At 42.2% G+C, this 24,719-nt stretch overlaps 1 protein-coding gene across 9 annotated transcripts in view; it reads right to left on the minus strand.

Annotated features, from left to right (window-relative positions):
- The window catches only part of PDE5A (phosphodiesterase 5A), an 85,848-nt gene that overhangs the window by 24,056 nt on the left and 37,073 nt on the right, over positions 1-24,719 (minus strand). For all 9 annotated transcript variants that reach the window (XM_082236932.1, XM_082236929.1, XM_082236927.1 and 6 more), the window contains exons 4-9: positions 14,069-14,140; positions 10,962-11,051; positions 8,945-9,082; positions 8,001-8,068; positions 2,711-2,819; positions 683-767 (exon numbers count right to left, since the gene is read on the minus strand). In XM_082236932.1, coding sequence (XP_082093058.1) covers positions 683-767; positions 2,711-2,819; positions 8,001-8,068; positions 8,945-9,082; positions 10,962-11,051; positions 14,069-14,140 — 562 coding nt within the window. The remainder of the gene's footprint in view (positions 1-682; positions 768-2,710; positions 2,820-8,000; positions 8,069-8,944; positions 9,083-10,961; positions 11,052-14,068; positions 14,141-24,719) is intronic.

A 24,719-nucleotide genomic window follows, 5' to 3' on the forward strand; every position in this document is an offset into this window, starting at 1 on the left:
TTATATATCTCTGGGTTTGCTTCATTTTTCTCATGCAACATGAAGCATAAAACAGCACTTCCTTAAACCCAAGATCCCTTCCCCATATGGCTCCAACCAATGACATTTAAAACTTCTGTGAGTAATGGAGTGTGAGAATTACAGTAGGAATGCTTCACTATATATTTTCAAGAAACGTTCTCTAAATAGAATGTTTTCCAAAACTTTTCCATGATGCAGTGGAAGGTCCGTCCAAATATATTAAAGGCCAAATCCCTTTTAGGAAATACTTACTGCAATTTGAAAAAGGAAGAGCTTTGCAAACAAGGCCAGAAGATACAACCCGGTGCTTTTTCGTTTTGCTATCTTACAGAAATCATGGAAACACATGCGTTGCCACAAACACTCTCATGCAAAGCGTCTTATCTGGGAGTAAAGTGCATTGAATAATATAATAGAACTTATTTCCAAGAACAAGTGTTCCAAATCAGGGTACAAAGACTCTACCACGACATGCATTCATTTTATGAAGTATAAGTGAATTTGGGGATAATTTAGGGGCAAAGAAGAATTTAGCATCCATCTTAGAAAGTTAACTATCATTGCCTTCCAAGAGGATATTTTATCTCCTGCTGAACCACGAGTCTCACAAAACATCATGCAGAGTGGATGAAATGAAACACAAAAAATAAAAATATTGTACCTATTACTTTATTCTTCTTTCCGTTTTTAATTGGCGTGCATAGCAAACTTTCTATATTCTGGTTTTTACTATCTGCATTTTCATTCTGTTAATAAAAGAAACAAACCTTACTGACTCTATCAGTCGACACCAATGTTATAGATTAATCATGTAATATATAAAACTGTACAAGCATGATAATTTATGAACATGCCGGATCGTACTTCTCTCAGATTTTGGTTGGGGAAATTACAGTAGTAGCAACATTCTAAATCAACACAACTGTGAAATTTTCATTGAGATTTCCTCCATGATTTAGTACTCGAACACGTTTGCACTTTTGACAGCTGTTGTCAGGCTTTCTCTGCAGTAATAAACTGTACTTATATAATAGATACCTTTATGCCCAAATATTCACAACGTTACAATTTTCAGAAGAACTGTATGGGAATACTTACCAGTTTTGCAACTAACTTTAAAAACAGCAGCAGACCCTAAAATAGTCATCTCCAGAATGGTGTCCCTCAGAGGTTTTGGACTACAACGTGCACCAGGCCCAGCCAGCAGAGTAAGTGGTCAGGGATGAAGGGGTATTTAATCCAAAACATCTGGAGCTGGTGGAAACCTGGCCTATAATTATCCCCTTCACAAGGTAACATACTGTTGGTTTTTTAAACAGCATAATCTACACAAATAGATTCTAAGTAGAAAATTGCTAATGCTTTTTAAAAAATCAAAATCAAAACACAGAGCCCTAGATATTCAAATGGGTAGGGCCTCTCTCAGTATTGGGAGACTAACAGTAGTAAAAATTTGTAGAGCCCAGTAAAAGTGAAAGTGGAGGATCCAGAAGATAAACCAAAACTAGCCAATAGTTGCCAGTGTCAATTACATCTATCTATTCCCTACATTTATATACTAACATTCTCATGCTATTCATGGTGATGCATGTGGTTCTTTCCACCACCATTTTATCAATGAGCTGCATTAAGTTGAGAGATAGTGATTGGTCCAAGGTCACCCAGTGACTTCCAAAGGGGAGTGGGGATTTGAACCTGGGTTTCCCAGGTACTTGGGATGCGGGTGGTGCTGTGGGTTAAACCACAGAACCTAGGACTCGAATCCCCATGATGGAGTGAGCTCCCATTGCTCAGTCCCAGCTCCTGCCCACCTAACAGTTCGAAAGCACATCAAAGTGCAAGTAGATAAATAGGTACCACTCCGGCGGGAAGATAGATGGCGTTTCCGTGCGCTGCTCTGGTTCGCCAGAAGCAGCTTAGTCATGCTGGCCACATGACCTGGAAGCTGTACGCCGGCTCCCTCGGCCAATAAAGCGAGATGAGCGCCGCAACTCCAGAGTCGGTTACGACTGGACCTAATGGTCAGGGGTCACTTTACCTTTACCTTCCCAGGTACTGATCCCACAGCCTAACCACATTGGTTCTCTCATATCCTGACATTCCACATAAAATGTTTGAGGCAGTTTACATGAAAACTGTTAAAATGTAACAGTAATGGGGGGGCAGCAAAAACAACAAATCCACAACACAGTAATAATCAGAGCAATCAATAAACAATTAACTGTAAGGCAAAAACACAGAAGGCCAATCTATTGAAAAACAACAATCCATTAAACAATTCAAAGGATAGCTATCAAAAAGTCTAGTCCATGATCCACCACACAGCAAATCAGTGCATAACTGATCTGTCCTGAATGCATCAGTGAACAGTAGTCTTTGTAACTGAAATCATATCAGAACTTTGCCTTCCTGGACCAGGTACAAAATGGTAGAAAATGGGCCAGACAGAGCAATTGCCTTCAGGCTAGACAGGTATGGTCCCATGAAAGATGTAGACATCTGCAGAGTGGGGACTGAAGCAGGTGTTGAGGGCTAATGTGATTATGCCTCTTGAAACTATTCAAGGCCTCTTAATGCAAGAAACACCCTAGAGGGGCATCGCACAAGATCTTCCGTAATTGAACTGCATGCACAAAAAGCCCTACATTTTCCATTGGTAAGGTCAAAATCTAGATTTACATTTACTTACTGTCCAAGGAAATCTTTTGTCTTGGCGAATATCTGAAATGTTAAGAGGCTCCATGGTATTCTTCACGTATTGAGCATACATATAATTAATCTGGTTTGTATCATAGTTTCTGTTGGAGCAAGAAGAAACAGAGTAATTTCTCTGCACCACACTCCTCATTGTTATTATTCAGTTATTGATCAACATCTACATAATCATCTCAAGGCGTTGTACAATAAAAACAGCCAAAAAAAACCACACCAACTGATACGTTTGAAGCAAAACTAAAACAATACAAAAGAGATACTCCTGGCAAAGACCCATTTATCCTTTGTTTCCAGAAAGTGGGTGCCTGTCACACAAGGGTGTTATTCCACAGAACAGCAGCAGCACAGTACTAAAAGCCCTGCTTCGAGTTACTGCAGAATGAACTTTCACAGACTGCAGGGATCTACTGGGTATATAAGGAATAAGGCAGTTTCTCAAGTAATCTGGTTCTGAGCTGTATATGGCCTTATATGTTAGTATCAACACATTGGAGCTGGCCTGGTAACAGATGGGAGCCATTGCAAGCAAGCAAGATGTTCCATTCTGGCAGTAGTTTGCCCCCACAAGCAACCTAGCTGTCACATTCTGCACTAGTGGTAGCTTCCAGACAAACCCCAAGGGAAGCCCTACATAGAGTGCATTGCAGTAATCCAACTGTGAAGTAACCAACGCATGGAGAATTGTGGTCAAGCTATCCCAGTCCAGGAGTGGCCACAGCTGTCTTATCAAGTGAAGTCAGTAAAAGGCACTCCTAGTCACCAAGGACACCTGAGCCTACAGTGACAGAGCTGGATCCAGGAGCATCCCTTAACTGCACACATGCTTCTTCAAGGAGAGTGTGAATCCAGGGCAGGCAGCTTAACCACTTCCCAGACTTAGGAACCAGTCACCCACAGACCCTCCGCATTGGTAGAAATCAGGCTTAGTTTTTTAGGCTGTATCTAGCCTACCTCTAAGGGACATGGGTGGCGCTGTGGTCTAAACCACAGAGCCTATAGCTTGCCTATCAGAAGGTCGGCAGTTTGAATCCCCGCGACGGGGTGAGCTCCCATTGTTCGGTCCCAGCTCCTGCCAACCTAGCAGTTCGAAAGCACGTCAAAGTGCAAGTAGATAAATAGGTACCACTCCGGTGGGAAGGTAAACGGCATTTCCGTGTGCTGCTCTGGTTCACCAGAAGCGGCTTAGTCATGCTGGCCACATGACCCAGAAGCTGTCTGCGGACAAACGCTGGCTCCCTCAGCCTATAGAGCGAGATGAGCGCTGCACCCCAGAGTTGTCCGTGACTGGACCTAACGGTCAGGGGTACCTTTACATTTTTTAGCCTACCACTGCATCCAGACACTAGGCCAACCAGATGTTACAGAGAACCAGACTTAGGTATCATCAGAATACTGATGACACCTTGCTCAAAAACTCTGAATTGTTTTATTTATTTTCATATAATTCATGTACCACTTGTTTGTAAATTCAGGTCTGAACCAGATTGGAATGGGTTTGAATAATCAGTTTCCTCCAGGAACACCAGTAGCTGCTTGACCATGACCCTCTTGCGTACTATGCCCCAAAAGAGGGTATTTGCAATAGGGTGGTAGTTGTTAAATACTATTGGGTCCAGTATGGTTTTTTTCAGAAGTGGCCAACACCTCCCTGCCCACAGAGATGTGTTCACCACAACCTGAACCCACCCAATCATTCTCCCCCACACAACAGCTTTAATCAGCCATGTAGGGTAAGGATCTGAAGGGCACATTGTTGGGCACATACTCAAAAGCACCCCATCAATGTCATCAACCTGCAAAAACTGAAACTCAGTCAATGGGGCATTGAAAACCTCACTAGGGACTTTGTCAATCATGGCATCTAATGATCAACATTACTGTTCAACAAAGCAAGTTTAATGCATGCTTTTGTACACTACAGATGAAGTTAAGTTCCCAAGGCAGCTTTGGACACTCAAATACCACACTTGAAATCTGAGATTTTTTTGTAGGCATAACGCTTTATCCAGCACACACTCAAAATGCATTTTTCCAGTAATTTGCTTAAGTAACATGCTGGATTGTCGATAAAAAGGCATCCAACCAGAGCTGGATTTATCTGGGGTTTTTTATTTGTCTTTCAGTCCCACTGTTAATCCATCTCTGAACACTGTCCTTCAAATAAATCTCCCTGCCAAAGGATCCAGATATTGTCTTTCCATTGACCCTAAAGACTGTGGCTCTTGGGCTTTAGTTCAAGAAAAGCCTACTGTTAACCTGAACCGAACCATGTAAACAAAGTGCTCATGAGCAGAGTGTGAGGGAGCAGCTGCTTTCAGATGTGCTGCTTAAACCTCTTCTGCTTTTTCATTTTTTCATATTGACAACTGAATGAAAAGCCAGTATTGTCTAGTATGTACATTTTATTTTAAAACAGCTTAGTTTCATTATATTTAATTTATTAAATACATAGTGGAAATTCATAGTGGAATTGCATCTCCACTAAAAAGCTCAAAACTGATACACAATAAACGGCACTAGCAAAGCAATGCATACATGCCTTAGATAAACTGCTTTCCCCTCAGGGCAGATTTTTGTTGTTGTTGTTGTACCTGGGAATCACACATCCAGATAATAGCAACTGGAGCTCTCCATATATCTGCTTCTCTAAACTATTCCGGGGCTATCATTACATCCATTCACCTATTACAACCATTCACCATTTAATTCTCTAATACGTCCCTAGACTTCCGCAAGATGTCTGCCCTCAAGGTGTTGCTGGACTACAGTTTCTGTCATCTTTGACTCCTGGCCATGCTAGTTGAGGCTGCTGGAAGCTGGAGTCAAAAACTACTTTAGGGAAGGCTGCTCTATGCTAGCAGCAATATCAAAAAGAGATTACCCATGCAGTCTATCTTTCAAAAGAAAAAGAAGAGCTGCCGCATGGACAGTGGATGGCAGGTCTTGAGCAATCAATGAAGGATGTTCAAAGGAAAACAACAGAAAGATAATGAGGTGCTACAAGTTTTTTTAAAAATAGAAAACCATCAAACATAATGTACATCAAAGGTAAAAAATATAAGGGAACCAATGTTGAAGAATGAAAAGCATGCAAGAAGAGAGAGGTGTTTCTAAAATCAGATTTAATCATTTGCACTTGGAATTTTGGCATGTTTGTAAAACAAAAACAAATTTGCTTCACAAATAACACAGAGCAGATGGAACCCTTATGAATGTTCTCAACACTTTCGAAAGTTCATGTTAAAAGATGCTTTTCAGAGCTGAATGCACATGTCTTGCATTGCATTTGCTGTACTGTGATATAACATTTCCTTATTCCAATCAGACACAAAATAAATCTTTCCCAAGTAGTAATTATGTTATATTCCCTCCCCTCCCACTGCTGCCACTCTCTTTGCTGAAGACTCAGTCTTTCTCTGTACATGCTCAGAAGACTTTTGCATTGATCCGATCACCTTCTGTTTTAAATTCATGCAATTTGAAGAGCCATGCATAAAGCTGTACAGTGTGTGAGTGGAAAGAGCCCCATGTGCTCTAGAAGTGAAGCTTTTGGGGGTCCTTTGTGGTTAAGGAGATACATTTGAAAACGTGTTTACAAACAGTTTCAAAACATCTCCGAACAAACTTGCCAGAGACTATGCCTTGTTCTTCAAAAGCCTGGCATTAGGGGCTGTTTTCCGCTTGGACCACCTTGTTTAGTGTAGCATCTGCAAAGACTCTGTGCCAAGATTCCTAGTTAAGAGCTCTGCATGTATTTTATTAAGCAAATGTGATGACTTGGATATTGTGCCCTTCTAGAAAACTGTGGTCTGTAACCCTCTCTGTAAGATGAATTTCTATGTCACATACTACTCAATCTAGCTGGCACACATCTTCGTTCTATCTACAGAATTAAGTGACAGCCCCATTGATTCTGAAGGAAATTGCCAAGGGAAGGGTGATTGGAATAGCAGCCCAAGTCCCAGGAACATCAGCAGAATTAAATCAATTTCAGTAGTGAAAATAGGTCAGCATTTTGACCACATGGGTTGGATAAAAGCTTTTAATAAAGGCTGAGTTGAATTAAACTTTCAAAATGTTCCTTGTGTCTTTCCATATGTCTGTTGTTTCTTGTATTGCGGGCATGTCCAACTCCCAAGAGACTGTGATCTACTCACAGTATAAAAAGATCGGCTGTGATCTACCCATTGTCATTGCCAGAAGCTGTTGAGCTTTTTTTAGGGGAGGGTTGAGCTTGGGGGGGCAGTTTACAGAATTTGTTGAGCATTGGTGTTTTTTTTTGGGGGGGGGGTTTGGCCAAAGGCCATCATTAAACTTCATGCCATGATCTACCTGGGACACCCCCGCGATCTACCTGTTGGACATGCCTGTTGTATTGCTTCCAGGCTGACATTATGAGGACCACAATGTGTAGATTTGACCCACCTGACCCTCAGAAGTGGCACACAGACAATTCCCATTAGTCCAAGCACAGTCTGAGCACCAGCAGCATCAGCATGAGCTTTCATCAGGGCTGGCTGAGTAACTTAAAGCCCTCTAAATGTTGTTGAACTCCAATTCATGTTTGCCCCAGCCAGCATGGTCAGTAGTCAGGGATGATACGCGTTGTAGTCCAACAACTTCTAGGGGTCCACAGGTCAGCCAACCCTGGTCTAACTAACTGTTTTTGGAGAGACTGCTGCAGGAAATCCCTTCTACCTGTTGTTTGCAATTCACCATCTCTGCATCTAGTTTAGCACTATATCATGCAGCCAATGGTGGGGAACTTGCATGGCAAATACACTGCAGCACTAAGAGGGGAAGATAAGCCAACAAAATGATGAACCACCTTCATCTTGACAGGATCCCTTCTCCTCTTGCTCACTCATGAAGGCAAGTATCCTCTTTCATATCTCCTCTATCCCACGCTCCTCGCTGTGGACTTTGCCTATGCACCCACCAGAAGTAGAATGGAGCCACTAATTTCCAATCCCTTTTGTAAAGCAACAAAGGAGCTTTTAAAAAGAAAAGTGTACTGAGCATGTACAGCCGTTCTGTCTGGTAGTGCTGAATCTCTGAGCAAAGAGGAGTGCAACCCTCAGGGGATATCTTCTGCATAAGCTCCTCTTAAATTAGCAGAATGCACAAGAGGTGTATCCTTGTGCATTATTTCATATCTGCGGCTTTGTGCAGCTAATGTTTCTGGAGATATGAAAGCAGAAAGCACTGCATTTTCTGTCTTGCCCATGTGTCTGAGGCAATGGTAATTTGAGATCCATTTTTACCTTTTGTGAGTCTCACTTGAATTTTCTAATTCCTCAGATTCCATGTGAAAGACGCTGGAAAAGGGATCCTAAAAATGAGAACAGAGTTTCAGCTTAGTTAGTATGTATAAATGGAATTATCTGTATTTCATAGCACTCAATTTATTTATTTATTTATTCAAGGACAGCAGCAAAGTTGCTTCTGTCTCATGGTACCGTGTTGCTAGGCATAAGAACATAAAAGCCCAGTTGGATCAGACCAAAGGCTCATCTTTTCCAGCATTCTGTTCTCACAGTGGCCAACCAGATGTCTATAGGAAGGCAACAGGCAGATGCTTCCAGCAACTGATATTCAGAGGCATACTGTCTCAAATACTGAAGATAATATAGCCATTTTCTTATATGACTGCCTTAAATTTCTTCATGGGTTGTAATCTGCTCCTCTCTACACCCAAAGAGCATCTTCTGAGTCCCTTCTCCAGGTGTCCTCACCAAGTGAGATGGGCTAGGTGCCAACCCAACCATGGAATGCTCTCTTCAGGCGCCTGCACCCTTGATGCCATTTCAGCATTATGCAAACACCCTCTTTATGTTTGCAGGCCTTTTAACCTGTTCCTTCTTTAAATATGTTGTGCTGATTTTATGTTTTAGCGATTTATTGTATGTATACTATTGTTGTTGTTATTTTTGTTCTCAGTCACTATGAGAGGCAGATCAAAAAATTTTAAAATGCAAGACAGGACATCAGTGAAGGGTGCACAATAACCACTGCACTCTGCTCTTTCAGCGGCTGCAATCCAGGGGTCTAGTCCATTGTTGTTCCTTGTATGCATATGGTCACTGAACGCAATTGCAAAAGATGGGCTTCCAGCGCTGATTATGGGAAGCTGAGTGCTGGCTCTAGGGCATCTAAGGGATGCCTGGGAATCTTCTTTCCTCGGAAAGGAGTCAGGTTCTGTACTTACCGAGCTGTCTTCATCCACGATGAAAATGGTGCACTTCTGCACCTGCATAAAGGTGATTATGGTGGCAGCTATCTTCTTCAAAATCACTTCTAAAGATTGCTGCTCTTCAAATATTAAGCTGGCAAGATCGAGGAGAACCTACAAGGGAAAAGAAAAGATATATTAATGTTGGCACATTTTTGATGGAAAGCAAGGCAGATACAAATTTAATAATTATGCAGGGAGATCCCTCCCCCTTCTTTTCATGGAGATGAGAGTCTCAGGACCAAACAACACATGATGCCGATCATCTATTTTTATATCTTTTTAAATCAAAGAATCATAAGCATTTTTCATTCACACAAAACCCCTTATCAGGAACCTTGCTGCAAGACAATCATAGCAGAACCCAAGCCATAACAGAACCACATAATTAATAATGGTGCATAACTGAGGAAATGTTTCATCCCACAGATTTCTTTTTTTTTACCTAGTTCTTTTACAGTTCCCCCTGCCTTTTCTTTTGGTGATATCCTTTGGTTAAACCGACAAATATTTAACATAAAAAAAGTTTTCAAATTAGCTACTTGGCTACCCATGCTTTCTGCTTCCTGTCTACTCAAGACAGAGACATCATTCATCCATCTTCTGCAATAGAAATTTTGGGTCGGGTACATTCTTAACCCAGTGGGGACTCGCGTCTTTGGATGTTTTGGCTCATCGTGTCAACACAACCTTGATTTCTCCCACAATGCCCCACTGTAAGCTTTGCCGTGGGTGGGTGTGTATGTGGAGTGGAATTCTCAATTTGGCAAACTAGGACCCTGTTTGAAAAAACATCAACCATGCAGTGCCGCATTATGGAGCTGGGCTGAGACGTTTACACCCCTTTTCAAGCAATTTTGAAATCCCACCCCACTTGCAAGTTTAGGAGCACTGTCTGCCTATTTTATTCATACTGATTTTTTTCCACACTGCCAGAGGTGGCCCTAGATACTTCCCTCCGTAAACAGTGGTGGAATATAAATAACCCTCCAACAAAGCACATGGCTAGAGGACACACCCTTAGAAACATACTGAGAGAGACCAACTCTGATTCACCAGATACAGTAAACACCCTATTAATACATGTGGAGGAGCCTCAGAGTCTGAGTGAGTTTACAGAAGGCGCAGGATCAGGGCTTGTTCAGGCTCCAACTCACCCCAACGTCAGGAAAATTGGAGTGGCAGTGGGGGGGGCAGATGCTCTGAATTTACCTTCCTTTCTTTTCTAATTTCCCTCCAAGCATTTGAAACCTCTCAACTCTTTATTTCTTTAGTTACATCTCACCACTGCCCATCGAGGTATTTGTATGTTGGCTACAATCTACAAGTTCATATAAGGCCTGTGGCTCAGTGGGGGGAGCACATGCTCTGCATGCACAAAGTCCCAGGTTCAATCCTAATGTCTCCAGCTATCTGAAGCAGCAGGGAGCCAGTTTGGTATAGTGGTTGGTATAGTGCCAGACAAGGACCTGGGAGACAAGGTTCAAATCCCCAAGAAGCCATGAAGTTCACCTTGGGTCAGTCACTGCCTTTCAGCCCAACCTACTACACAGGGTTGTTGGGGGATTGAATGGGGAGTTGGAGACCCATGCCTGCCACCTTGTGCTCTATGGAAGAAAAGGTGGGATATAAAGCAAATAGAGGCCTTGGAAAGCCCAAGACTATGCGAGCCAAATCAAGGCCACATGGACAGGCTCCCACACTAATTCTGCCCACAACTCCAAGCCATACATTATGCAAGAGATGATAGATAGATAGATAGAGAGAGAGAGAGAGAGAGAGAGAGAGATAGACAGATGATAGATAGAGAGATGATAGAGATAGATAGATGATAGATAGATAGATAGATAGATGATAGATAGATAGATAGATTATAGATAGATGATAGATGATATAGATAGATAGATAGATGATAGATAGATAGATAGATAGATAGATAGATAGATAGATGATAGATAGATAGATAGATGGGATAATGACTTTTTAGGCTCACCTGGTTACGTCTGTTTTCCAACAGGGACGTCTCATACAGCTGTGCGTTGTGAAGAACAATTCCACAAAAAGCCAGATATGCAGCAAAATCCTAAAAACCAGGTAATACTAAGTTAATTGAATTGGCAGGCTGAGTATTGAGATGGCTGGGAGATAGTCAACTAATCGCTGTCAAAGCACAATACAGTATAGATAAGGACCAGAAAGTATTGGGCTAGATTCTACTAACACAAAAGCAGAGAGGGGAGGTTTCAAATTGGACAGAAAATTGTCTCGCTTGCTCTAGGTGCTTTCCTCTCTATTGGTTTATATTGACTCTTAACATTTGCATAAAACACATTGGCAATCCTAACCAGTGTGAGATTACTTCTCTGCTCTTTGCCATTTGTCTTCAGTATCTGCCAACAATCCCAAAGAAGGGACAACATGTACAGGCCTATATATCAGATTCCCCAAACAGTTATTTACATTTTGAAATGCTCTTGTGTTTTCTTGTTTCTAACAGCACTCTAATTACTTGGATATGGCATGAAGAGTTGTTATTTTCTGTTCCCAAGAAACCTGCTTTAGTAGCAGTGAGTGTTGTTTATATACTGTCCGAAAATACCCAATTCTACCTGTGACCATATCCCCAGTGGTAAAGATTTGTGGTTAATTCTTGCAAACACAAAACCAGAGTTGGATAATGGAATGTCTTATTTGCAATATTAAGTGCACAATGTCTTACAGAGACCCTCATCAACTTGGTCCAAAGCAAATAAAATAAAGAGTCTCCTTCCCTGAGCAATAATAAAAACAATCTACAGATGCTATCGAAGGGTGTCTAAGATTATTTTTTGACAATTATACATAAAATTGTTCTGCTAGTCAGCAGTTGCCAGGAGTTCTGCATTTGTTTTGGAAACATGTGTCTCGCTTCTAACCACAGCTTACTTAAGAAGTATCAGTGACATCAAGGTATTTATTCATGAATAAGTGCATTCTTGAGCACAACCCATGCAATATTTATCTCTATTTTGTCATGATAAAAGTATTCCATAATAAGTAGTTCTGGGGAATCACACACCCCGAGAGTTACGTCAGCCTTAAATACTGAACACATGGTATAGCCCCCTATCATACAATAAATTATGTGTTTTAAAAGTAGGAATCAAATTTTGCTTACATAGCAAACTTGTGAGCCATTTTTGTTTAGGAAATATATTACTTCTGATGTCCTGCAGATGTTCATTACACATTCCATTTAGACAGGATGAATGAATTCTTATCCTGCTATTGCCAATGTTTGTCAGCTAGTAGCATAGAGCAGCCTTTCCCAAACCGGTCCCCTCTCAATATTATGGACTACAACTTCCAACAGCTCCAGCCAGCCCTTGGGATGATGGAAGTTGTAGTCCAACTGCATCTGAGGGAGTTGGACTGGGGAAGTATTGAAGGATTTAACAGTGAATAGATATAACGATGGTATAATCATAGTTCATCATAAAAACTGCCCTGAGATTTACAAATGAATACAAATTCAATAAATAAGAAGAATAAGAAGCTCATAAATGAGTGATTTCTGTTAAGAACATAAAAAGAGCCCTGATGGATTAGAGCAGGGGTTGTCAACCTGGTCCCTAGTGCTCACTAGTGGGCATTTCAGGATTCTATGTGGGTGGTAGGGGGTTCTACAGAACAAGCTGAATCCTCCTTCCATCAAGCACTGGTGGGCGGTAAGGAAATTTTACCATCAAGAAGGATGCATTAGTGGGCGGTAGGTATAAAAAGGTTGACTACCCCTGGATTAGAGGAAGGCCTATCTAGCCTAGCGTCTTGTTTCCTCACACTGACCAACCAACCAGATGCTTCTGGGAAGCCCACAAGCGGGACATGAGAGCAATAGCATAACGGGAAGCAGCCGTTTTGTGGGGGAGTTCTGTTCCTTGCCCCCATGCACGTCAGTGGAGTGGACATAATCTGCTCTGTTATGCCCCCATTCAGCTCTCTTCCGGGTCCAAAAGGACCTACATGGCGCAGTTGCGCATCAATTGGACATGTGCAAAATGGTCGCCGCCTGTACTCCTGCTGTTGTTTCCAAGCAATGGGTTTTCAGAGGCATGTTGCCTCTGATCCAGGATGTATAATAAAGCTACTGACAGCCTTTATCCTTCATGAATTTGTCTTATCCCCCTTTAACACTATCTGGGCTGACGGCCATCACTGCATTTTGGGGAAGCTAATTCTAGAGTTTTAACTATGCGACATGTGAAGAAACACTGACTTTTGTCTTCATTGGATGAATCCCAATACTTTGAGGCTCTAGTACTATGTTCAAGCAGACTAAACAATCCAGAATAAACTCATGTAAACAGAGAGGAAATTAAATTATCTGTGTATAACAACAACTTCTATGAGTCTATATTTGAATGAAATTGTTGAATTTCTAAGCTCTGTTACACAGAATGCTTATTTATTTTGTTTCACTGTATAGACCACTCACATAATAATATATATGAGTGGTGTACTTCTTCTGAATATAATTTCCAAATGTCTGAATGCTTCCAAACTGCTTTAATTTACTCCCACACTGCTGTCAGTAGAAAAGTGGTTTACTTTTGTGCTGCTCACATGGTCATTGAAAGAAATATTAATTAGTTCATGTTACCCTATTTATTTATTGTTTCATTAGGTGATTCTTCACTTTCTAACAAGTTTCCAAGTAGCTTACAGAATATTAATATTACAAGAAAACTGTTTTAAAGCAAAAACATTTATGTACTGCTTTTCATCCTTAATAGCAAAGAAATGTGCAAAAATAAAAAGACAATCAAATTACAAAATTCAGAATAAACTAGGAGCCACTTAGTCCAACAGCAGGTAAGTCAAAAGAATCCAGGTGTTACTAATGGCCAGCAGAATTTTCCAAAGCCAACTCTTTTCAGCATGGTGCTTAAATGACATTAAAGCAGGCACCAGGTGAGACTCCCTGGGGGAAGCACTCCACAGCCAGGGAGCTACCACCTAGTTGGCCCTTTCCCTAGAAGCTACCTGCCCCACCTCAGATGGTGGAGGCACTTGAAGTAGCTTTGCTGTCATGGAAAGTGAGGAGAAGCCAATCATTTATACCTTCTCATCTTGCTCAGTGAATATTCCTCCACCACCAGACTTCTTGTTGATTGCTTGTGCCACACCAACCACCTGATGAAAATAAAATATAGAAATACTAGTTAATTCCATAGGGTTTTGACTGCAAGTCATGTAGAAGTGAGCATTAGATATCAAGTAGCTGCTATGTACTACCTTCTACTTCTTCTTCTTTTTAAATAAATGTACGTTTTATATGAAAATGTGTATTTAACATCTCGACTTGATTGGTACTATGATTTCTCCATGTCAGAAACTTTGACAAAACAGATGGCAAGAAGAGCCCAAAATGTATTTTAATTCTCCAAATCCAACGCTATGTACCACATGTTGTCAATGGCAATGAGATGAGGGTGGTAGAGAAGGAAACAAGGAAGGCAGGAATCTCAGCTTTCACTGTTTTCTGCTCCTGCCCCTACCAAGTGACAGCCCCTTTTTGACAGCCCCGGATTACTCCAGGTGGGCCACACCCCAGTGAACCAGGGGCTGCCTGATGTCAAGAACTGGCTGGATGAGGAGGAGTGGTGGGAGGCACCAGCCTGGGAACCCCCCTAGGGAAGCCTGAGAGCCAGAGGCGTGGTGGTGAGACATTGAGGACAGACCAGAGGGGGATGGGATGGGAGGAATGGTTGGATGTTGAAGAAGCAACAGGCTTTAGTGAGCAAGAGGAGCCAGGTGCGGAAAGCAGCTCAGACTCAGCTGATGAAGCAGAGAAGGAGGGGATAGATGCTCCATTATAGGGGCTGGTTCTGCCTGAGACCTCTCTGCTTGTATGCTGTTTTCCTGAATAAAGAATTTACTTTTCTGCTCATCTCTGCATCTTCAGTGATGCCCTGCATCTGAACCTGCCCTGCATCTGAACTTGTTCTGGTTAAATGTTGAATTGGCCACATTCTGTTCAGGATGCACAACCCTACTATGTAGATGGAAGGATCTTTTTCAGCTTGTAGGCAATCTTTGGGGGTGGGGCGGGGCTGTGCAACAAGCATTGGCAGGTTATTAAGCATTGTGGCTCCTCCAAGCCTCAGATTCCCCAGAACCTGGTTTTAAATGTTATTATTTATTTATATCAAACCTTTAAACAAAGTTATGCAAGGCACTTTACATAAAATTAATACAAAGTTCTAATAGAATATATAATGATAATCATAGACTAATAATAGACACAATATGATATGGTATAATATAGAATAAATAAAATAAGACACAGACAAAGAGGCAGAATTTACAATAAAAGCAATGCTATTCTTTTTGCATACCACATCCTCACAAGTTAAGGGCTTGCCTACAGCTTGCCAGTGACATACGTAGCGTATTCTCCTTGATTCAGATGGTGAAAAGAGGAGTTCATGTTCAAAGCTCCTTAAGTTCATTTAGCTCAGATGGAGAAAGCATGCTTTTTCTCTCTGTGTGTGTTGCCTTTGGAGTTTCTAAGTAACTGTTTAATTTCAAGTGACTTGAAATGCCTAGCTGCTTTTTGTGTACATATAATAGCTCTGCTGGATTTCAGAGCTTCCTGATGTTAACAGCCACAATTCCATGAGCATTAATGGAAAGTTTCAAAGGGAGTGCTCCATTAATACACTTATATCTGATCTTCTTGGGGCCTCCTGCAGAGAGGTAATTGAGTCAGATGAGCAACTTTTGATGTATCACTTGTCGTCCAGAGCAAATGAAAATAGCAAGATGCTTTTTGTGAAAGGTTTATCTGCACGCAGAATCTGAAGTGCTTTCTTCCAAAGGGAAATAGCTCTGCAGCCATTAGCCCAATCCCACCTCACTTATTTTCCTGCCTCTTTTAACCTCCTTTCAAAGTTTGGCACAGAAGAAAACAATTTCTGAAGAGGAAGGGTGGTGGTGAGGAGGAAGGGATGTCTGTTGTTGTTGGCGGCATCCATCTGTCTCGAAAGACAATGGAGTGCTCCTCCGGGGGTGAAGTCAAACCGCTGAAGAATCACAGCGCCTGCTGTGGATGCAGAGACCGGTAACTCGCAACTGCTGACGGACTGCTGTTTCTGCTGCATTAGCAGCACCAAAGTGACCTCTCTGGGGTGCAAGCCTGGACAGTGTGGGTGGAGGTCCTGGGCTGCCCAGAAAACAAGACACACGCACCCCGGCCTTGCTGTTGTGGTCCAAAGAAGGGCAGATCAATACATGTGGCACCAGCATGGCTGCAGGAGTTGCCGGAAATAGATGGACAAGGCACCACCCAACCGCCTTAGGGACTTCACTCCAGATTTGTGTAGGGTTTGCTCCTCAGCCTTTTCTTCTCCCAAAGAAAGGCAATGGATACTGATTTTTCCACAGGGTTTACTCCCAAAGCCTTTCTTACAAATGAGTATAGCTACAAGGCAGTGGAGGTTTGGGATCAAAGTTTTCTTTCTCTCTCTCTCTCTCTCTCTCTCTTTCTTTCTTTCTTTCTTTCTTTCTTTTAGATTTGCTACCTTCCCAGATTGGGAGACTGGTGCGATGGGGGCGCAGTATTGGGCGCACCAGATTGAAAGCCAGGTAAGAAATGCATGTAAAATATAGCACCAGCTCCAGATAGTTATCTGCAGATATATAGCATGGATTCTGGAGTTGTGAAAAACATTCAGCAAAGTGAGAAAAATCTAAACATGCATAATTTGAGCTGGTGGAGCACCATCATACATAAGTAAGATTTTTATCCTTTCCTAAAACTGACCAAATAATACCACCATGAGTAAAAACAAGACCAGACTGTGGGAAATGAACCTAGGAACACATTCCTTAATTAAGCAGATGAATTGAACCGACATTTAAGCCTAACCAAAAATTCTTCAGACAAACCTTCCATGCATACCCCAAGAGTGCATTACAAACTGGAACAGAGTTAAACTCATCATTCCAAACAACATTACTGGACAAGTAATAAACATTTACTCTTCAACTTATGCTCTTACTTCCCCACCCCTTATAGGTTGTCTGTACAGTGGTACCTTGGGTTAAGTACTTACTTTGTTCCGGAGGTTCATTCTTAACCTGAAACTGTTCTTAACCTGAAGCACCACTTTAGCTAATGGGGCCTCCTGCTGCTGCTGGGCTGCTGGAGTACAATTTCTGTTCTCATCCTGAAGCAAAGTTCTTAACCTGAGGTAATATTTCTGGGTTAGCGGAGTCTGTAACCTAAAGCGTATGTAACCTGAAGCGTATGTAACCTGAGATACCACTGTACTACTTCAGTTGCAAGCTGCAAAACAAACTTTTCTCTCTCATCCATTAATATTCATAGTATGTTAGAGCAATATATATAAAAAAAGGTTTGTTGACCTCGGTTGTTTTTCCCCAATACTCTAAGCGTTTGCAGTTTTAATGAATATTTTGAATTAATTTTAGTGTAGATATACCATACTAACATGAAGATAGAGAAAATATAAGGCAAATCTGTATTAGGAAGAGAGGGGGGAATAACAGATAGAAACAATACACCATGAGCTGGTATTACAGTATATGGAAATACATTGCCTGCTACCATTCTGGAATGACCAAGTAGCAGGTTTAAAGTAACTTATGTCATGACACCATCTTGCCAATGAGAACAATATGGGGTTTGCTTCTACTTCTCTGATGGAAAATGCATTTACCTTAGGAATAAGCACCCCTTTGTTATAGAAAAGGGGTAATATATCCATTTAAAAGTAAAAATAATAATAAATGATCACCCGTAATCAGATATGTGCCTGGCCAGCTGTGCCCAAACTAAGAAATGTTGATGCGTAAGAGCTGGAGGAGAGGATCCTGGTATGGTGCAGGGGAACCAGATTGACGGTCAGGCCAGGCAAGGTCCAAAGTGGCCCAAGCGAGACCACAGATGGGAAGGGCTGGTATCTTGGAGTGGATTCCTTTGAGTAGATGTTGGGGGTGGACAGTAATTTGGGGTGGTATTTTGGGGAGAGGTCTGCTCTGCTGGGGACAGCAAGATGATCAGCAGCTGGAATAAATTATTGCTCTTGATATTGAATATGTAGCTTTACCTATTACATTTCACATTGTTATTTTTGCTACGTTACACTGTAAGCCACTTTTGAGTGTTGTTTTAATAGGAAAAACGGGCTGTACATATTAAAACTAACCCAACCTAACCTTAAAATGTGGGGAGAGGGGAAGGAGGAAGCTATTATGACCTGCATCAACCCCAGGGGGCTTTGACATGCTGATCCCAGCCCAGGTGCTGATTCCAGACCTGTTTGTCACCGGTACCATCATATGGCAATCTCTGGGAGGCCATTTGGAGCCCTGGAGTTCAGCACAAAAGTCCAGTCCAGCTATAGCACTGCACAAAAGAGAGGGGAAGGGTGGGGGGAGCTTGATTTTAAAGTGTTTCGTTTATATAAAGAAAAAAGGGTCTGAGAGTAGCCCAGAACCTTGAGCAAGCTTTCACTTCCCACTGAGGCCTGTCTGGAGGCTCTCAATACCTGGAATTCCCAACCCCAGCAACTCAGATCTTCTAACCACATCCCAGTAGGAGAGAGGAAAGTTTATTTGTTTATTTGTTGCCTCTCATGAGCTTTTTGCACCCTCAGGAAACCAAAGATGTACAAGATAAAGAAGGCTGTAATTCAGTTTAGCAGCTTTAGCACATTAGTAGCAAGGGGCTACTGCCTGAAGTCCACCAGAAATAGAATTATTTGTGACCACCGCTGTTTGGAAGGGATATGAAACAGGAAATGATGCCTTAGGCTATTAATGCAGACCTCAACAGAAGATCTTTTGCAAAGCACACATATGGAAAAGTGTGCTCACCCACTAAGCAGCAAAGTTCTAATAGCCAAGTTGCAAAACTGGGTGGAAAAACACTTTCAATATCTCAGTGGGTTAGATGGTGATTTATAGGCTTCTTCACTCACTCTCACACCAAGCTCTCCAAGCTACTGGTAACACAAGTGGGATCATTGTGCTGTGAAGTTAGCCATTAGCAAGCATGGTCTCAAAATGCTCATTTTAAATAGAGGTTGTATTGTCAGGCGCACTGCATAAAATCCAACTTTGCTCTTTTAAAGTTAATGGTAAACTACTCTTGGCATCATCATACAAGTCCCACACTTTAAAGAAGTCTTCCAAAACAAAACAAAATCTGGGCAACAGTAATGCAAACCCCTCACCCGTCCCACACTATAGCCAAACACACACACAAAATCGATGTACAAAGGCTGCCATCATTTTAGACATCTTATACCATCACACAGCTGCTCTCCAATTCCCAAGGCATCTTTTAATTTAACGGAAGTGTCCTTATTTTAGAATATCATCCCTCAAAGAACAGACAGTCCAGATCGCCCTGAGTCAAGTTCTTTTTTATCTGCATACAACAGATACCACAAGGAACAGATAACATGGCAGTTTCACCGAAAAGAACACCCCACAGCCACCCACAAAACTCCTGTTACTATAAATTCCTAACTAAGTGCCTCACAGCTCCCCCTTACACTGGCAGAGTTTCATCCATTTTCTCTGGATCATCCCCCAAGGCAAGCAAATCTCCGGCTCTCACCAACATCTACTGCAACCATGGCTTTCGTAAATAGGCCTGCTTTTAGGCAGCTCGGCAATCCCCCAGGAGGATGACGTCACATACTAAATTCTCTCTTGGTGGAGGTCTGCACACTAATGGAATCAATTCTTCTCAACAAGTTCAGCATGTAAGTGGCTGCCTCAACAACTCCACCAAAAATATGCTTGCCTTTCGCCCCCGGTTCTGTGTCTCTAAGCAGTTTCGCAAGAAGCTGAAACCCAACTAGTGGCTGCACCTGCTGCATTTATGCCTGACTTGGCGCAGAAGATAAATCAAGAGGGATAGTGAAACAGTCTTAGTCATGGCCCTTGGTTCATTCTTCTCCTGCCCTTATCTACACCACCTCAGAGCAGTGTTTCAGGATGAAATCCTATACCCACTTTCTGGGAAATAAGCCCTATTGAACTCTATAGGAATACATGTACAGTGGTACCTCAGGTTACGTACGCTTCAGGTTACATACGCTTCAGGTTACACACTCCGCTAACCCAGAAATAGTGCTTCAGGTTAAGAACTTTGCTTAAGGATAAGAACAGAAATCGGGCTCCGGCAGCGCAGCAGCACAGGAGGCCCCATTAGCTAAAGTTGTGCTTCAGGTTAAGAACAGTTTCAGGTTAAGAACGGACCTCTGGAACGAATTAAGTACTTAACCTGAGGTACCACCGTACAGGGTTGCGCTATAAGTGCCTCACAGGAATTCTATGAGGTAAGTTAGGCTGAGAGACAGCATATTGGCTGTCCACCAGTAAGGAGGGATTTGCATCTGTTTTTCCCCAGGTCCAAACCTAATAGCCGATGCACTTTGCCACATTAATTGTCCCTGCCAGTGCCACAAATGCTACAGCATGCTTTAAGGAGGGTTATTTATTGTACTCTTCAATGCATGCTGTTTTGTCTATTATTGTCCAGTCACCACCGGCCCTTGTGTAAGGATTCCAGAGCGAAGAGATTTCAGTATTAAGCACATGGCAGCTCACATAGAGAATGTGAGTAAACTCTCTAAGCTTCCCAATGTGCTCTGACACCAGTCCACAGGTGCACAGCTGACATGCAGGTGTTGGCTCACAACACTGGCCTTTTTATTTTTATTAGTTTTGAACCACAGAAAGCTGAATCCATTTCAATGGTATCGCAGGCGCTGAAGAATCCAAAAGGAGAACACTTTTGCCCTGTGTAAACAGCTTCCTGCCATGAAAGGGAAGCTTGTGGTTCTTAAAGAGCTGTGAGGAAACAGTAAAAAAAGGACTGCGTTAATATAGCCTAAAAAGACCATTCAGCTGCTCCTTATTAGCCCTGCAGGTTTCTCTTTTACTATGGAAAGCATGTGAACCATATGCGGGCTCCTTTATTCTTTGGATCCAGCTGCAGGACCCCAGACTTGTTATATGTGGGATTGTGAAAAATGGAAAGAAGCAGGCACAGGCTGAGGACTCTCTTGGGTGATAAGCCTCGGCATTATTTTAGTTTAAAGGAATGTTAACATCCTTGATTGGCTGGATCATGAAAGGAAATTATTTTCTATAGCCAGCCAGAACAGATTCTGAACTCATTTGAACTGGTGCAACTCCAAGTAAATGCCAAGTATTTGCCTTCCACTAATAAGCCTGGTCCATGATAAAGGCTGTGCACACACTGTGCATTTAAATAACATTTACAGCACATCCTGTCCATGGCTCCAAAGAAGCTTGGGAACTGTAGTTTACCAGTAACAGCTGCAATTCCCAGCACCCTTTGCATGCTACAGTTCCCAGAATTCTTGGGTGGGTGGGTGGGAACTTGCTTTAAATGTCTGATATGTATGCAGCCTCTAGCTTCCTGAAGATAGGCAATTAATAAATGACACATGCAACTCGAGAGAATTTCTTCAAGCCTACAGGGGTAAGAGGGGCAGGCCGAGGTTGACACAATTAACAAACACAGTGTATGTGACAGCATGCATTTCAACAAAGTCCTGGGCTCTCCGTGTTAGAATAGGAGTTTAGAAATAGCTGAAAAATACATAGAAGTTTGAAACTGTAAACAGATATAAGCTTCTTTGCACACAGAAATAGACATGAGTTCTGCAGACTGATCCAGACTCTGATGTTTTTGCCTCCCTCTCAGCATCTTGGTACTTACTTCCACCAAATGGTGATTCTCTGGCCGGCCAGTCATTCTTGGAGAAATGTAGGGATAGGGAAACATATCCATGCAAATTCAGTTCAATCTACGCAATGACTAACGGATATACAGGACGAAAGCCAATCCAGCAACCCATTTTGAATGCTGAGCAAGTGATACAGTCTGTGCCATTCTCAGAGATTCATATGGGGAAATGATGTGCTGTTGAATATCCACCCGACTCACATCTGAAGCTTTGGAATAACATTTTCCCATAGAATTCTATAACTTGGGGGAGGAGGAAAATGTTTGTTAAAGGGATTTATGTTCTCATGTTCCCTTGGCGGAAACACCCAATAATTTTTATTTTTTTAAAAAAGGAAAATAATAATGGCAAGCCCATCACAATATGGGTTGGCATAACTTTACACACTTTAGGCAGAAATCCCACCTTGGTTGAATTGCACACTGTATCGCATACTCATGGGGAAGACTTAAAGTCAAAGCTGTAAAGCCTGTGATTTTGCAGCCTTAATTGTATTTCACCCTCATTTCCCCTACTCTCTCTATGCATGTCTTTTCATCGCCAATACAACTGCAGTTCCCTTCCGCTAACACTTTGCCGCTGTCTGTTGTGTGGACAGTGTTGTTATACAGTTTAGCCACTAGGTGGCACTGGACTTGGTTGAATCCGGGTGCAGCCGGGAGTTTCCTGTTTTGCTCTTGTTGGAATGAGACAGTAAACTTATTGCTGTAGTTTCCTGACTGGTATGTCCTTTACACCAGGAGGGACCAACATAGTGCTTTCCAGATGTTGCTGGACTCCAGTCAGCCTCCAACAGCATGGCCAATGGTCAGGCATGGTGGCAGCTGTTGGCCAACCATGTGGAGGGCACAACATTAGCTACCCTTGCTAGAAGCCTCCCATGACAGCTAGTTGCCTTTCTAATCTTCTGGAGCACAATGTTCATCATTGCTCTATTTCGGATGTTTCATTTGTGTGAAAAGGAAAAGCTTCTACGATCATATCAACTGCCGTGGAGTTTAATGCTCACTATTGTTTTTGATTCTTTTGGCCTAAAATAGACATGCTGACTTTTAGCCTTCAAAACGACTTTGCCCTTCCCGGTTCCCTGCAGGCTTTTCTCCCTAGGCCACAGGCATTTCTGTAGCATCGCTAGCTGCGTTCAGCGTTTTATTTTATCTGGATGCTTCTCGCTGCATTCTTGTACATTCAGATCTTAGATTTAATTCTGTGAAAGCTACTTCAAACCCCAAAGGGAGAATGTGCCGTTGTTGTTTTTTTCATTGTTATTCCTAAGCTAAACACTTTTTTTAAAGCTTCCTGTGATGATTATAAGATTCAGTAAAGACAACACTAAAGAAAAATTATCCACTAAACCAAAGAATGCACCAAGGGGCCGGAAATATATATTTGTCTCTTTTAGAGCAAAGGGGCCCTGTTCACATTCAGCTGCGGATTGCATTATAATTATTTTAGAAGTGGATTGCATGATATATTTATTTATTTAGGCATACTCCGGCTGTTTTTACCCCTATGGAGATGAACTTCCTTCTCGGCCAGAAAACTAAACAATGGATACCAGTTAGCCATTCTACCTATGCTGGCCTTTAAAACTGGTGGCTCCCTTTATCATTAGACCACTCCAGTAAACCACTACATTTTCAAGCCGTTCATGGGGTTCTTTTCCCATTTGTCCTACAGAATGTGTCAAACACGTAAATTGTTGTTTTATTCAGTAAGCTGCTCCTGCTCTTTGCCCAAATCAAGGATACTCAGTCACACCCAACCATCCCCTCATCCCCTCATTTCTTTCCCCTCTTCCACTGAACTGATAAACATCTTTCCCACTTCTCCCCCTCAAACCATCCAACCCTACTTGGGCAACCCTTGTCCAGCTGCTCCTTTCCACCTACCTATTTGCCTGCATTTTCAGTCACAGCCACACCAAACATTTAAAGCGTTCTAATGCTGCTTTAACGGTCATAGCAGCCACCCAAGAATCCTAGGAACTGCACTTTCTTAAGGATGCTGAGAGTTGTTGGGAGACTGCTCACAGAGCTACAATACCCAACATGCTTAACAAACTCCAGTTCCAAGGATTCTTTGGGAGAAAGTTCTGACTGTTGAAGTGGAAGAAGAAGAAGAAGAGGAGGAGGAGGAGGAGTAGTTTCGATTTGATATCCCGCTTTATCACTGGTGTTATGTACTAAAGTTCTCACCCTGGGCCAGCAGGGGGATAGTGTAGATAGTTTTCACTCAGGTCCACGTCAGTTATTTTAGGCGGGAAACCCTGGGTTGTTGTTGCTACAATGTTGATAGCCGGCTGCCTATAAAAGCAGGCCAGCTGAGCTGTTTGCTGTTCAGTTCTGTCCAGCTTACAATAAAGAGCTTCTCTGGAGAAATCACTGTGTCATCTGCTATGTTCGCCCACAACTTAACAACTACCCTAAGAAGTCTCAAAGCGGCTAACATTCTCCTTTCCCTTCCTCCCCCACAACAAACACTCTGTGAGGTGAGTGGGGCTGAGAGACTTCAGAGAAGTGTGACTGGCCCAAGGTCACCCAGCAGCTCAGCATCACCCCTGATTAGTGCCCAGACTAGTTAAGGCTGATGGTTTTTGAAGTCCAACAACCTCTGGAAGCCACAGGTTCACCATCCCTACATGATGAATCTATTCAGAGGGGGAGGGACCTTGTTATTACATCTGTTCCAACAGAATTGCCACTTTTTTCCTTCTTGCCTGCTGCGAACACTTTAGGAATATTGAAACAACCTGGCGTTATGTTTGTAAGGAAGTTTTCTGGATAAAGTAGGAATCCCACCCAATACCATTGGTTCAGAAGACACTGTCAAATTCAAGAAGGGTCATCATGTTCCTGCTGAAGGATGGTGATCTCCTCCCCATTTCTCCCAATCATTTTCCTTTAATGAAAACACCCCCCCCCCAGTTTAAATTTGTCCCTGAGAAGCTCTTT

Source organism: Podarcis vaucheri (assembly GCF_965113315.1).
Source record: "Podarcis vaucheri genome assembly, chromosome: 9".
In the NCBI taxonomy this organism is placed as follows: Eukaryota; Metazoa; Chordata; class Lepidosauria; order Squamata; family Lacertidae; genus Podarcis; species Podarcis vaucheri.